This window comes from Dermacentor silvarum, chromosome 3 (assembly GCF_013339745.2).
Source record: "Dermacentor silvarum isolate Dsil-2018 chromosome 3, BIME_Dsil_1.4, whole genome shotgun sequence".
Taxonomy (NCBI): Eukaryota; Metazoa; Arthropoda; class Arachnida; order Ixodida; family Ixodidae; genus Dermacentor; species Dermacentor silvarum.
In genome coordinates this window covers 4,412,571-4,427,819 of record NC_051156.1, presented here as the reverse complement: position 1 = coordinate 4,427,819, position 15,249 = coordinate 4,412,571, and the positions used below count along the sequence as shown (strand labels likewise).

Below are 15,249 nucleotides of genomic sequence, written 5' to 3'. Positions count from 1 at the left end.
CAGCTAAGCGTCGCCTCCCTTCCCTCCCCCTCCCCCACGGCCTCTCGCTCGTCGGAAGAAGGCGCGTTTGCTCTACATACATGGTGATTGTGAAGGAGAACAGAGACGCCTACTTCTGCAGCCCTTAAGCGAGCACGGAGCAGAACGCGCGTTTGTTCTCCGCCGTGCGTTCACTCCCCGTGAAAGACGCGCCCCTCGCGCCCTTTCACTCGCACATACAGCGTTCGGCGCGCGGCGACGATTTCTTCTCCAAATGACGTCATACGGAACCTCACGGCGACGGCGACGGCGACGGCGACGGCAGAAATCTGCTTTTGAGTGTCCATATAATTGCTATCGCAATAAAAGCGTTCAAGCTTGGGTCTTTGCACTGCTCTGCGGCGAATGTCAAGGCATCGGGAAAGTCAGGCGACAGCGAAGCGATAAGGTGGTCAAAGTTGTCGGCTTCACAGTCCGTCGTACGTTGTGGCATCCTAGAAAGGCAATCCGCGTCAGCGTGTCGACGACCACTCTTGTACGAAATAGTGAACACATATTCCTGTAGACGAAGGGCTCATCGCGCGAGGCGACCGGATGAGTCACGAAGATTGACCAGCCAGCACAGAGAATGGTGATCTGTGACGATGTGAACGGGCGCCCATATACGTACGAGCGAAACCGCTGCACGGCAAATACTACCGCTAGGCATTCTTGTTCCGTCACAGTGTAGTTGCGTTCCGGCTTGGTTAAAGAACGGCTTGCGTACGCGACGACATGTTCTTTGTTTTCAGAGCGCTGAACGAGAACGGCACCGATGCCGACGCCACTTGCGTCTGTGTGAATCTCCGTTGGAGACGAAGGATCGAAGTGTCGGAGTATTGGCTGTGAAGTTAACAAAAACTTCAGCTGGCGAAAAGCGGCTTCACACTCAGGAGTCCACTGAAACGGAGAGTTCTTACGCAGAAGATTCGTCAGAGGTTGAGCGACATCCGCGAAACTGGGTATGAACCACCGGAAATATGAGCAGAGCCCTACGAAGCTACGAAGTTGTTTGACAGATTGAGGTTGCTCGAATGATTCAACGGCTGCCGTCTTCTGTGGGTCGGGCCGAATTCCATCTTTATCGACGAGATGTCCTAACACCACTGTTTGGCGCTCGCCAAAATGACATTTCTTTGAATTCAGCTCAAGACCAGCTTTTTCAATACAGTCGAGTACAATATTGAGACGAATGTTGTGCTCCTGAAATGTCCGTCCAAAAATTACGACATCAAGGTAGCACATACAAATCTGCCATTTTAAACCACGCAGAATAGTGTCCATGAACCTTTCGAATGTAGCCGGTGCATTGCACAATCCGAACGGCATGACGTTGAATTCGTACAGCCCGTCCGGCGTAACGAATGCCGTTTTTTCCTTGTCATATGGGTGCATCGGAATTTGCCAATAACCGGCTCTCATATCCACGGAAGAAAAGTAGGAAGCGGAATGCAGGGAATCGATGGCGTCATCAATACGGGGCAGCGGATAGATGTCTTTCTTGGTTACGGAATTCAGTCGGCGATAGTCAACGCCGAATCTCCACGTACCATCTTTCTTCTTCACAAGAATGACGGGAGCGGCCCAGGGACTCGCGGATTCTTGAATTACTCCCTTTCCTAGCATCTCCTGCACTTGCTCGTTGATAAATGTTGTGATAAGATGGTGATACCCTGTAAGGTCTCTGCCGTACGGAATGCGCTGAAGCGCTGTTGATCCGATGACGTGTTCGAGACGCTGGAATTAAAGGCATTTTGCCGCTTTTTGAAAAGTCGAACACTTTCAAGTGCTTGGAGAGAACGCCCAGTAGTGTGTCACATTCGCTTTGGCTGGGTGACTTGCTGATCATTTGTAAAAGTTGTGAATCGGCTGAATCTTGAGAACCGAGACGTCCATTCTCGCCGGTAGTATCAACAAGTGCAACCAGCGACGTAGAGGATTCAGGTTTGAAGACATCAAGTTTCATACAACGAGCAAAACTGCAGGCTCAATTGAACTGTTGAGTGTCCACACACCTGCGCGGCCCTCAACTACAGACACCACGCAATGGGGAACTAAAATGTTCTTTTTTACACAGGTCGCATGAATCGGTTCAAGCGTCGCGTCGAACATGGCAAGGTCGTTACTACAACAGATTACTGGAACGCACACAGCAGAGAAGGCAGGAACGACCGTGTCCTCGGAGACAAAAAAGATGCATTCATCACGGGATGAATTTTCCAATAGAGCAGCTGGGAAACTACCATGCACGGAAAGGTGACCACTTCTACAGTCAACAGTTGCCCCACACTCCCGCAAAAATCGATTCCCAAAATAACGTCATGCGTCGATCGTGCAATAACCGCGAATTCTGTGGGAAACACTTTACCGCACAAAGACACGTCCACAGTGCAAACTCCCACCGGACACAACGCATCACCACTCACACCACGGAATGTCGCACCACGGCTTATAAATAAAATATATAAATCTGCTTTGGCAGATTCAGATTAAGATAGGGAATTTAGAAAAAAATGTTCGCACCAAAGAAAAATAAAAAATAAACTTTCCCTGAAGCTCTTCGAATACGGTTTTATATAGTTGTCTTCGATATTTTAGTTGCCTCGCTTCAACGAAAGGTTCAGGTTTTGATATGCACTACGATTTCCTCGCCAATTTTATGGCATTTTTGGTATACGCAATAGCTTGTTACTTTTCATACATGAAACAGGTGGCATTAGAGCGCTTTTCGAAAAGTTAGTTTTGTTTCACTAAAGAGAAAAAAACATATCATCCAATCGTTTATATCACAGAATTCGGAGATACTTTAAATCATTTGGTCAGTTGTCAAAATGAAGATATAAATCATGTAACGTAAAAAAGAACAGAAACATCGGAGAGAAAGAGACAAAATAATGTACATTTGATATTATTTTTTAGTGCAGGCACTTCCGCTACAGCATGGAAAACTTAGCCAGACAGCATGAGAATAAAAAGAAAGGCATAAATATTGTGTTGAAAAAGTTTTCACATTAAAGAGAACCCGCATGACTTTTCTCGCAGCATTAGACTACGGCCAAATGCACCGTTTGGGAAGTTCTAAACAGCAGGAGGTGACAAACTTGACCTTGGTATCGCAAATTGTGCTCCATCTTGTTGGCTCTTTAAACACGCTGCCTGGCCGAAGTCACCACGGCTTTCATAACTTCATACTTGAAGGCAATGTCACGCTTGTTATTAAGAAACCAAAACATATGAAAGATTACTGAAGCGACAGCCTTCTTTGACTCTGCCCCTCCCCCTCCTCCTCTGCGGTTTGTGTGGTCCGAGTCGTTTATGGGAGGAGAGACAAATTTGGGCACTAGGTAAGTTATGGCTGCTGTTTTGCCCAGCAGACAATATGAGACACTGGGTTTGTGCCCGAATAGTCATCTTTCTATTTGCTGCTGTCTAGCCTAGTAGACAACTTCGGTCACTGAGTGTGTGCATTTGGGTTCCTGAATAGACCCATTCGGCACCGCGTATGTGACATTCATACATGCCCATTCTTGGCCAATTCCCCAGAAAGGTTGTGCCACGGTGACACAGAGGGCATGCAGTCTTGGATTTATTGAAATGATAGCACCCTATCAGCAACAGACACCGCTAAGTTGAACGCGGCTGCTTGATGAATAGCTATTGCAACGAAGTTGCCGTCAAGACACTATAGGGATAGTGGGTGTTGCTACGAAGTTTCAACTGGTGTGCTGTGATTACACCAAGATATACAATGTCATGCTATTTGGCATTGTGGTTGGTAGCGAGATTACCGCTTCTTCTGTTTACTTATGTGCTCACAAGGGTTCTTGGTTTACGGATAGTATGGGTATATACAGGAGGTCACACAAGAAAGCTATCGCTGACTTGACAATCATCTTGGATGGTTTCTGCCGCATTTTTTGAAGGTCTGTAGAAAGCCTGATTATGTCATTAGGTTCGAGCCCTTAATTTCATGGCGCACGAATGACCACTCAGGAAATGAACTAGCTCGAAAAAGCGACGAGCTTATTTAATCGCATTTCCAAAAACTAGACTTATGACTTACCGTTTGTAGCCGCACGCGATGTGAGTGAACTGCGATGACCAACACTTCGCCACCGTCTTCATAACCTGTAGGACACACATACAGATGCAGCCATGTCCTCCTGATCTACACTTGCGAACTACTTGGCGCATTCTCATCACTCATTTATTAAGCAAAATTTTCGACTGCCACGATAAGCGGCGGCCGCAAATACGATCGCGAGGATTTGCGACCATGTAATTCTGACCATGTAATCCCGTGTAACTCTGACCATGTAATTCCGAATAGAAGAATCCGACGAAAGGTATTCTTACCAGCGTAGGACCCCATAAAATGTGACTCCCGAGGTATTACTCTTAACAAATTATCACACTGATAAAAAAAGAGACAAAATTCAGTGATAAAAGGATTGCGTGGACGATGTAGCGTGCGAACAGACAATAATAAAGCTCCTCTTGCGGCTACAGATGTCTGATGATTTCAATGAAAATATCAGCATCTTTGGCATGATATTTTTATAAGAACAATATTTATTGGATGGTTACTTAAAAAAGAGTTAATTGACAATGTATATGTTTTAGGCACAGGTCAGATCATTGCAATTCTTCGCAAAAGCAATTCGCCAATTCGCGTTCTATTCATAATTTAGAAAATTTATTTAAGAAACCACGCTTACAGGTTCCTTTTACCGCTATAGCTCAGGTCGGGTGAACATTAATACTATTTGGCTTGGTTCATCACTTTCAGTGCACCATAAGCAGAAAACGCCATTTCAGCATCATATACTTATTGAGTGGTAAAAGAGGCCGTTCGAGTGAAAACTATTTTTTTACTGGCTATCGTCTGATTGGCCAAAACAACACATTTTTACAGTCTGAATAAATTGGCGCAATAAAAATAATCTATTTCCACGGACACTTATTTAAAAAAAGACTTCTGAGTTCGAATAGTTTAAAGAAGGTACATACAATTGATTGCTGACCTATATATGACCACCAGGACATCTTCAGTTTCTTAAGAAATCTAAACACTAAATGAAGTTCGAACAATGCAGTATAACTCTACCTTTATCAGTGCAACGGCAGCATTAAGAGACATATTGTTCACAACCAAATAAGAGAAACCCAAATATTTGACGGCTGACGTTTAGAGAGAATTCAAAAAGCTCACGTGGCGCACTCACCTCGTCCACACCAGAGACGGCCAGGAATGTGTCCATCTGGCCTGCTGATGACATGTCCTCGGAGTCCTCTCCTGCGAATGAGCTACATTGAAGACGCGGTGTGGAAAGAGCACGAAGAAAGCGGTCGAGTCCATCAAACGATAAAGGGACTGAACAGGATAGGCTGTTTTGTGGATAGTCCACAGCCAATGATGCCCTGCAGGGCTAATAGGTTTCCATTCGTAATAAACTTAAACGCAAACGGGGCGACACAAGGAAGTGACAGGACAAGACGATGTTCAAGACCGTAGTCATGCGCACACGTTGTTTCATTTGTACCATGTGACTTCACTGTCGTCATTCTCTCTTCTTGCTAGCAGTTTATAGGTTACATGCGTTTGCAGTTCTTTGCCATGAGTTTGATGAGCCGTGTGCGTTTCTGATCGTCCAGAGTGTTGTTGTTCTTCGTTTGCTTGATGTTAAACGGCGTCTTTTCTTCAGTTGTTTGATTTGTTGTTAGCTATGTTCTCCTGTTTTCGCTACATGTTGTTTCTCTTACCCCCCTCACGCAATACTGCAGTTGAAGCCTGTGAGGTATCATCATCATCTTCATCATCATCATCAGCCTATATTTGTGTCCACTGCAGGACGAAGGCCTCTCCCTGCGATCTCCAATTACCCCTGTCTTGCGCTAGCGTATTCCAACTTGCGCCTGCAAATTTCCTAACTTCATCATCCCATCTCGTTTTCTGCCGACCTCGACTGCGCTTTCCTTCTCTTGGTATCCATTCTGTAACCCTAATGGTTCACCGGTTAGCCATCCTACGCATTACATGGCTGCCCAGCTCCATTTCTTCCGCTTAATGTCAACTAGAATATCGGCTATCCCCGTTTGTTCTCTGATCTCTACATGTGAGGTATGTGTATACATATAAATGTGTTTGTGAGGTATGTGTACCACCTGTAAGGTATGTGTATAAATAAATAAATAAATAAATAAATAAATAAATAAATAAATAAATAAATAAATAAATAAATAAATAAATAAATAAATAAATAAATAAATAAATAAATACCATTCGGGCACAACTCATCTACATGGCTACTTATGTGGGCCAATAGCTGAAACGCGTGAGGCGTGTGCTGCATTCGGGCTCCTCTGACTCGTTCCTCTGAACACGCTGCGCCATCTAGCGGTACCACCGCAAAGTCTGCGCATGCGCAGTGACCCAACTTGGAGTCAAAGAAGTTCACTGAAGAGCGGCAGATACCCAGTACCTCATACCAACAGCAACAGCGCTCATTTTCAGACTGCGCTGCCCGCGGGATCGGCTGACTTTTATAGACTACGCTGTCTTCGCAATGCACCTGTATTTCTGGTTACTAATGAGATAGATGGGGGAAAAATCTGTATGGAAAGTGACAAGAATGCTATTCGCATTGAAATGTCAGCGGAGAGAACATCCTTACACTGTCATCTTGTTGTGTCGACTTGATTGCGCTAAAGTTGATTATAAGGCCACCGAACCTCTGTGATCATAGAAGACCGAAGGATTTAATGTCTTAGAGCACCGCTGTTGTTACGGGAGTGTGAAAAGGGAGGAAGCGGAATTCATTTTGAGCTTCTTGTTCATAAATGCGTATGCAATGATATATATATATATACAGGAACATATTTATATCTGTTTTATACTCGTGTACGGCCTCTCAAGTCGAAAATCAAACCAATGAACTATCGCTAAACGTCCTAGTGCCATATCCCTAGATTAACCGCCCCTTTCGGAAAGTTTGAGAGACCGGCAGAGAAGGAGTAATAACGCGGCTTAAAATTTCCCTCGGTGCTAGATTACATAAGCGTGTCTAATTCCCCAACATGAGATTTTATTCTGATGCCGTAACAAAATTTTCGTGCAGTAATCTAACCTGGAGAAATAGCACAAAGAAGTGCCCGCCACAAATAGATGTCTTTTTTGCAAACCTTGGTTAGGCGGCCTAATTGTTTATTGTATTGAAAGCACGGAGACTCTGTTCATGAAGGAATAGTGTACATATTATCTGTAGCGCCTGTCATTGTCGTAAATTTTGACACTGGAGGAAGTAAGGGTTGAAATTCCATTGCACGCATTTTAAAACTCGAGGCGGTCCCTTATAACGTGACACAGGAAAGTACCGCATAAGCATCTGGTAAGAGGCAAATGATGCTTCGAAACAAACTGAGTACGAAACAGTACCACATGCATGTGAGAGTGTCTTCATGTGCACGTCACTTCAGTACATCGCATCACAAAATAGTCCTTTCGGTGGCTTTGTAGTTAGGGTGTTGGGGTCCTGAGAGCAATGTCACAGGTTCGAAATGGTTCGAAATGCGAAACCACTGGTGTGCTTAGATATATGTGCACGTTAGGGAACCCCAGGTGGCCCAAATTATTCCGGAGACCCCCACTACGGCGTGCCTCATAACCAGATCATGGTTTTGGCACGTAAAACCCCATAATTTTTGTTAGTCACGGCCATGGCGGCCGCATTCTGACGAGGTTGGAATGCAAAGATGCTCGTGAGCATGAACTTAGGTGGACTTTAAAGAACTCCAAGTATTTAATATTTATCCGGAGGCCGGCGTTGATGGATGTGCTGTGTTGCTTTTGACGTGATTTCATCTGAGTGGGTGCGAAATTGGACGGTGTAAGCATTCATTGCGGCATAATCACCGGCTTAGGCCTCAACAAACTTAAAACACCCTTAACGGCAACTTCCGTGCCTATATAAAAATGTGGCCGAGTGCCACGACTCACAGGTATGCCGGACACTGCCGGAAGATTTAACTGTCCATAGCTGACATTTGACATTATTGCAATATTGAAGCTGTAAAGCTCGAAAGCCCCATAAATAAACGCTGACGTCACAAGTTATCCAATAAATAGCCAACATGAACCAGCCTGTTCAGCATTGCTACGACAGTTTATTCATATATCATACCGTTGTCTGCCAGGACATTACAGCGTGAGCTTCCATCATCATCACCACTATCATCACCAATATCATCATCATATTTTTATATCGACTGCATGCGCTTCCTTTGGCAACCATTGTGTAACTATATTGGCTCACTGGTTATCTACCCTACGCATTACATGGTCAGCCCAGCTCCATTTCTTTATCTTAATGCCAACTAGAATATCGGCTATCCCCGTTTGCCCTCTGATCCACGCCGTTCTCTTCCAGTCTCTTAACGTTAGGCCTAACATTTTAATCGGGAAACACTCTAGGGGCCCGGACTGCCGACGTGTAATGTGATGTCATGTCGTTGTGGTCACGCACAAAAACAAGATCTGCCAAAAACTCGCGTCTCGTTCACTTGGTATATACAAAAATTTGCATGGAAGGGCACAAATGTATGACTAACATAACTGATAGGTCATGACATCAATAACATCACATGCTCGTGAGTTACGTCACGATTAACGATAATAAAATCACGCGTGGCGCATACCCGCGTTGGATATGCGGGTATGATCCAGAGATATGAGGGAATTAGCGGAAACTCATGCAAATCATTTCCGAAACGCCAGTCTGGTATCTGCGCAGCATAAGTGAGGGCGCCACCACCCCATAAGCGCTCGATTCCTCCTCACCTATGCAAGAATAACACAAGAATAACATAAGGGAAACACCGGAGCATCACTGCTTCGCACTTCCCCAGGTTCCACGTTAGTGGAGCTGCATTAGCGCTGGATTTGAGCTACACAAACGCAGAATTTGAGCAGGATTGGAGCTACATTAAGTGCGGGATTTGAGCAGGGTTTCAACTACACAAGCGCAAGATTTTCTTTCGTTCCATCGCTCTTTGCGCAGTGCTTAACTTGTTCTCAAACTTCTTTGTTAACGTACAAGTTACTGCTCCATATGTTAGCCCTGCTACAATGCAATGATTGCACAATTTTCTTTTCGACGACCATGGTGAGCTCGCAGTCAGGATCTGGTAATGCATGCAGTATGCCCTCCAATCCAATTTTTATTCTTTTGTAAATTTCCGTCTCATGATCATGAGCTTACAACGCTGACTCATAAAGCCTCAGAATTCTAGTATTTTGAGTTCCAGGAAGTTTATACAATGCAATCTTGGGTAAGTAAAGCAAAAAAAATTTAAACTTCAAATCCACACTGGTATACACCTAAGGGTAGAAGTACCGCACGTGAACTTCGGAGGTATACACTGTATTAAAAGCAAATGCAATATCTCCCTTATACAAATAGGCCTGTAAATACAATAACACCCAGACTGAAAGACTGAAGTCCTGAAGCAGTAAATCAGAATGTAAGCAACTCCTGCCCCGATACTCAAAAGGTAGAAATGTTAAACACGATGTAAGTACTATAACATAAAAACACCGGCATATAATTAAAAAATACGCATTTTATGCGGCAATCTGAACTACAATATGAAATTATTTTACAATTGTAAAATTACACTAATACACGCAGTCTAAATGATTCAATATAACGGGGCTCGTTCAGTTGTCACCTATTATAGGCGTCACGGACCATGAAAGTAAATATAAATTGACTCGACCTCTCAGCAAATCGTACGTGTTCTCGCCTCTGTCATTTTTTATTATATCTACCAGTGCAACCCCCTTTCAAAGGACTACTTTCTTTGACCTAACTTGCATTTCACTTAGTTGGGACCATAGCTTCGAAGTGGCAGTGCCAGCCTGCGGCACGAACCTGTTTAGCCACTTTTGTATCCAGCATGTGACATGCGTCCACTTGAACCCCCTTTTCGTCTCCACAGCTCCCATCCCAGATTGAAAAAACTTCAAGACTGCCGTGCATACCTATGCTTTTTGTTAACTTTTCCTGCATATGTTGCACTTCCCTAGTCCGCTCCTCACTGTAATGCCTCCAGGCCTTGAGAGTGTAGAAATAAATAATTAAATCTCTGATTCGTTTTTATAATTATCAGACCTTTACTATTATCATTCCGACAATGATAATGTGAATTGCATAAGCTATGTTCACTATACGCTCGAGCAGTGGAGATAGCGCTAATTTGGCGCTGCACTTGCCTACAGCCGATGATCTAACGGCAACGCGAATGTCACGTGATGCTTCGCCGAAGACCATGCAGTAGGAACTTCTGATGGCAGCCTGCACATCTTCCGGCAAAGGGACAGACTCGATCACTTGCACCGCCCTATCGGATGGAGGCGCCACGTCAAGCACGGACACATTCAATTGCACTGTCTTGACTCACTTGTTGCAGGCCTCGATAGATTGTGACTCTGTGAACCTGCGGAGAGAGGATAAAGTTAAGTAATTTAAGGTCATTTCTAGCCCGTAAAAGCATAAAAAATTAATGGTATACTGAGGTAAAGAGCACATGAAGGCATAACCATTTGCAACTTCTTATATTAAACTGAAAATGCCCTATGCGCATTATTGTTACAAAAGGTAGGCGCCGACGTATACGCCAAGGCGACGTAACAGAAATTGTAGGAAGGGACAGCTCAGCATCAATCAAATGTCTTCGTAAATTGAAGCCAGTCACAGCCTTAATGTACCCTAAAATAACGTCGGGAGGCAAGCATAATCTGTGGAAGGCTTTAATTTTCTGTACACACGTGCCCTACAAGGTATATGTTTGTTAGATTACGGGGATGTGGATTTGCTGATAATGCTGTGATAACGACTCACAGCGAAGCGAACGACATTTTCTGCACTTGCAAAACACTTTGCTATACAACTTGTGGTGTGCGCCGTTCGTTTCATTGCAAGCATGGCGCCTCACTGACCTTGTGATACTCGAGAGACTTCGCGCAGCCGACTGGACGTCCTGATGCCTTGAGAATTTTTCATAGGCAGCCGTAGTGACCACGAAGCCCTCAGGAACGTTCATCTGCAATATTTAAATCCAGACGACGCTACAGCGTTATTGTGCTAATAGGTTGAAGGAACGCTATTGAACTTGAGGGTGAGCTAACGCTGTGAAATACGAATCGAAGCGCACCACCAAATTTTCCCAACAGTAATATCTGGACTACAGTGAAACGGGGATTAAACCAAGTCGGTGAGACACGAGAATAATTTTGACCAATGAAGAACGTCTTTAAATTGAAAACAATTAATCTACTTATGCAAATAATATTACATTTATGCAAAAGAACAAAAACTTTGGCTGCGTACACGTTTCTTGCATTTTTAATACATAGCGGGCACCCGGAGCGTGATTTCTGTTCCGTCACGGGAATGAAAAGCCTATTTAAAGCTCAGCGGAGTACATCCTAACTGAAACTCGGCATATCGATACATTTTTCATCGCTTACTTAAATCTTCCTTAAAAATGTGTTAATTTGACCGAAAAATTCTGTTCACCTAAGCGCTCGGATGTTTTAAACGCATCAGAGGGTCGGTTCGCTGAAGAGAAAACTGCGGTAAATTGTGTTTCGTTTAATCAAAACTTTACTGTATTGGATTTGTTCATTTGGTACTAGATTCGTCATGTTAAATATTTTTCTACCGTTCTAACAACTGATAAACTACACTCGCATATGAGAGATGAAGCAACGAGGAAGGCCATGGTAAAAACAGAGTTTTCACCGAGGTGGTTGGAAACGTTCATCAGTCAAGTCCTGGACTGAGTGTTCCATAGCGCATTGAAATAAACTAAGATTTCAGTCATTCAAGTTTGTTTTAGATGTTACGGGGTTTCAAAAGCTCGTCGTTGGGCGTGTAGATGTTTCCCCAAGCTCGTCTCTAAACTTAAGCGTAAAGAAACAAGGATCTCGGGACACATAATGGGAGGGATTGAGACGAAGCAGTGTTGGGCAGTGTGCCAGGATAAAGCCTCAGTGCAGCTCCTAAGCATTTAATGCGTGCTCGAAAGAGGTGGCGTGGCGCATTGCCCATTGAAATAATACTAAAGTATTTTGAGAGGTGCAGATTTCTTGCATTACTCCTTTAGCGTTCTTGAAGTAGGAAAGTGTGCATTTTTAATGATGAAAATGAACCTAACATTGATATTTGAATTTTGAGCCTGAACCGCGGCAGTGACGAGAACAATGTGACGTTAGAATTTTCACTATGTTCTTTCGTATTTCGGCCGCTTCAATGGTGGGACACTGCCTAAGGTGATCAGGCATACTATTTCTTTACTTTTGAATGTGATGAAGCGCACATCTAATTGATAGAGTTAACTAGCCCCAAGCAAGCGCTGTCAAAGTCTTTGAAGTGACGGAGCACTTGCGCAGAAATATCATGTAGCATTTCCACCTGCGTTCTTGCCTGGCATTTTCCTCCACGCTTACCAATGTTTCGTTTACTTTCTTATCAGGAACAACATGCGCGTCTCTGTGTGCAGTAGCATTCCTGACCGGAATGTTGGGGCCGAAGAATGTTAAACAAGCGATATGCGAACATCATTCGTGACAATAAATTTTGTAAAAGAAAATAAGCCCTATAAGACGGAAAAATTGTGTAGAGTGTATCACCGAGAGATTAGAGAGACTGGAGAACAAGATAGGCTGCTTGCTCTTAGTGTGCAAATGCTGACACAACAGATGCTACACCGAATAATAATTTGGGTTAGATTTTTGCTTACGCGGAGGTATTATCACAACGTTTTTAATGCAATTAGTACTATTTGAGAACTTCGCGCAAGTTTCGGTATGTCAGAATATAACCTCTTTCCCGTAAACTTGAACGACTGAGTATATGCCCGATTAAAAAAAAAATAAAACTTAGGCATAGACCACCTGGGTCATCGAGTACGAGCAACTGGGCATGTTAAACTAGGTGTGTGAACATTCTTGGCCAGCACTCCGGAATGGGAATCGGCCACTGGGTAGGTTCACGGAAAGACAAGAAGAACAAGATGCGAATAAGTCGGTAACAGAAGTGGGCTATACAGAAGTGAAAAATTTGGCAATAAAAGCAGCCGAATTTAGAGAAAGAAGTGAGATGCAGGGAATGGGACCAGATCGCGAACTAAGCGAGGAGCGTTCAGCTGCAGTGAAGCAAAGTGATCTACACAGAAGTGAAAAAGTGCGTAGTACGGTATGTCACCATATTGTTTCAACGCTAATCGCATTAACGGCGACATTCATCGTGAGATGGGTTCTGCCAGAATTATTTTTATGAAAAGACTATAACGGCGCTTCATCACCGTCCCTTATATTAAACAACGAGAAGAGAAACCCTGAGCATCGCTTCGCTTGTTAGTTTCTTTTTTTCAAACTGCATCGGGTGCTCTAGTCAGCACGTGAAGTATGCATACAGCCTTTAGTATTTGCGCGCAAAGGCGTATGCTAGCCGAGACTCCCGTGTTAAGATACACATCCATGCTGCTATTTTACAGTAAGCGGGATCGGTACTGATGAGTGTTGTCATGCAACGTGTACATCGTTCTAATGTTTATTGTTCGCATTCAAGGCCTACTAGCATATTGAAGAATCATAGCAAGGAGGAAGTTTAGAGTTGCACATTAGGTTCATAAACATGCGTCAGCATTACCTCCTTCGTCCTTTTCATCCCCCCCCCCCCCCCGCCTTATCGCGCATAGGCACCCTGACTGAGGCAACACGATGGGCTAGCTGTGGTGCACCCACCTGCAGTCCTTGCTTGGCGAGCAGCCTGAGAGCTGCAAGGGAGGCACCCTTGCCTCCGGACCAGCAGGAGCTGCGGCAAGCAGCCTCGTCCAGCGACAGCGTGTCGGTGCACTCGGATGCTGCGGTGGCAGTCAGACCGTTACGAATGAGCCTAAGACATGCTAGTATAATCTTGAGACGCATGGCAAGACGGATGTGGCACTGAACGAACCGCCTCTTGGCATGCATTAGGAAAATGTGTGCACAGACAAAGAGCACATGTTGGACGCTTTTCACAGAAAAAGTGAGCACACCCAAACGCCAGAACTGAGCTACGTCAGAACTAACGAAACTGCAGAACCAGCCGGCTGATGTTGTGTATAGGTGCTCAATACCTCCGTCATATGCCGAAAATTTACTGTTGATCAGTTGTCGAGCACGCACCACACACTATGTATGTATGTATGTATGTATGTATGTATGTATGTATGTATGTATGTATGTATGTATGTATGTATGTATGTATGTATGTATGTATGTATGTATGTATGTATGTATGTATGTATGTATGTATGTATGTATGTATGTATGTATGTATGTATGTATGTATGTATGTATGTATGTATGTATGTATGTATGTATGTATGTATTGTATGTATGTATGTATGTATGTATGGATGGATGGATGTATGGATGTTTGGATGGATGGATGTACTGCCCATCCATTGCAAAAAAAATTTTTGACCAGGAAGAGAGCCATTGCGATGCGACCATAACACGTCACCTGGAAATGCCTCGTTTGGAATTAACAAAAAATTGTTATTTGTAAAGGGCATCCCCAAAGTGCCAACGCTAATGCGTTACATTACATGGCGTCTGGAGCCAAATTTTGCCTGTCCTATATGTAATAGATGGCCAATACTCACTATTCGGGTCCACATCGCCAAGTGTGGGAAGCAGTGGTGTCACCAGCTTCTTCCTTTGCATTGAACAACAGTTGGAAGTTTGCCTAAAGAAAGAAATGCATCGCGAACGGGCGACACAGATGCTTCAATCACAAAAGGATTGCTAAGCAGGTCTATAGTTGCACTGGTTTCCCCGCCAACGCTACATCAAGGATTAAGTTGGTGAGAACGCGGGACGAATATCTTGCATGTATGCTGCAAGTCAAGAACAAACTTTGTCACCCTATTATTACCTTGCTTTAACTCGGTGTTTTCTATTTATGAGTCATTAGCTAGCAATATATCATAAGCCACAGCAGTGCATAGTCACAAGAAGGTGTTACGACTTTGCCCTTATTGTCGCATTTCTGTTGGCGATTTTTATTCGCTAACTAACATTGTATGATAGCATGACCATATAAAGTCAGCAGAGAATTAATCCATGGGCAGCATAGGCAAGATAAGCTAATTTGTCCCATGCTTTCCTGGGCTTCATTCTCT

The 15,249-nt window shown here is 43.9% G+C and overlaps 1 protein-coding gene across 3 annotated transcripts in view; it reads right to left on the bottom strand.

Annotated features, from left to right (window-relative positions):
- Positions 1 to 15,249, bottom strand: part of LOC119445284 (putative phosphoenolpyruvate synthase) — a 155,887-nt gene that overhangs the window by 67,983 nt on the left and 72,655 nt on the right. For all 3 annotated transcript variants that reach the window (XM_037709597.2, XM_049663190.1, XM_037709598.2), the window contains 7 exons: positions 14,731 to 14,813; positions 13,826 to 13,944; positions 11,015 to 11,118; positions 10,477 to 10,512; positions 10,289 to 10,416; positions 5,244 to 5,314; positions 4,082 to 4,146 (listed from right to left, as the gene is read on the bottom strand). In XM_037709597.2, the coding sequence (XP_037565525.1) occupies positions 4,082 to 4,146; positions 5,244 to 5,314; positions 10,289 to 10,416; positions 10,477 to 10,512; positions 11,015 to 11,118; positions 13,826 to 13,944; positions 14,731 to 14,813 (606 nt within the window). The remainder of the gene's footprint in view (positions 1 to 4,081; positions 4,147 to 5,243; positions 5,315 to 10,288; positions 10,417 to 10,476; positions 10,513 to 11,014; positions 11,119 to 13,825; positions 13,945 to 14,730; positions 14,814 to 15,249) is intronic.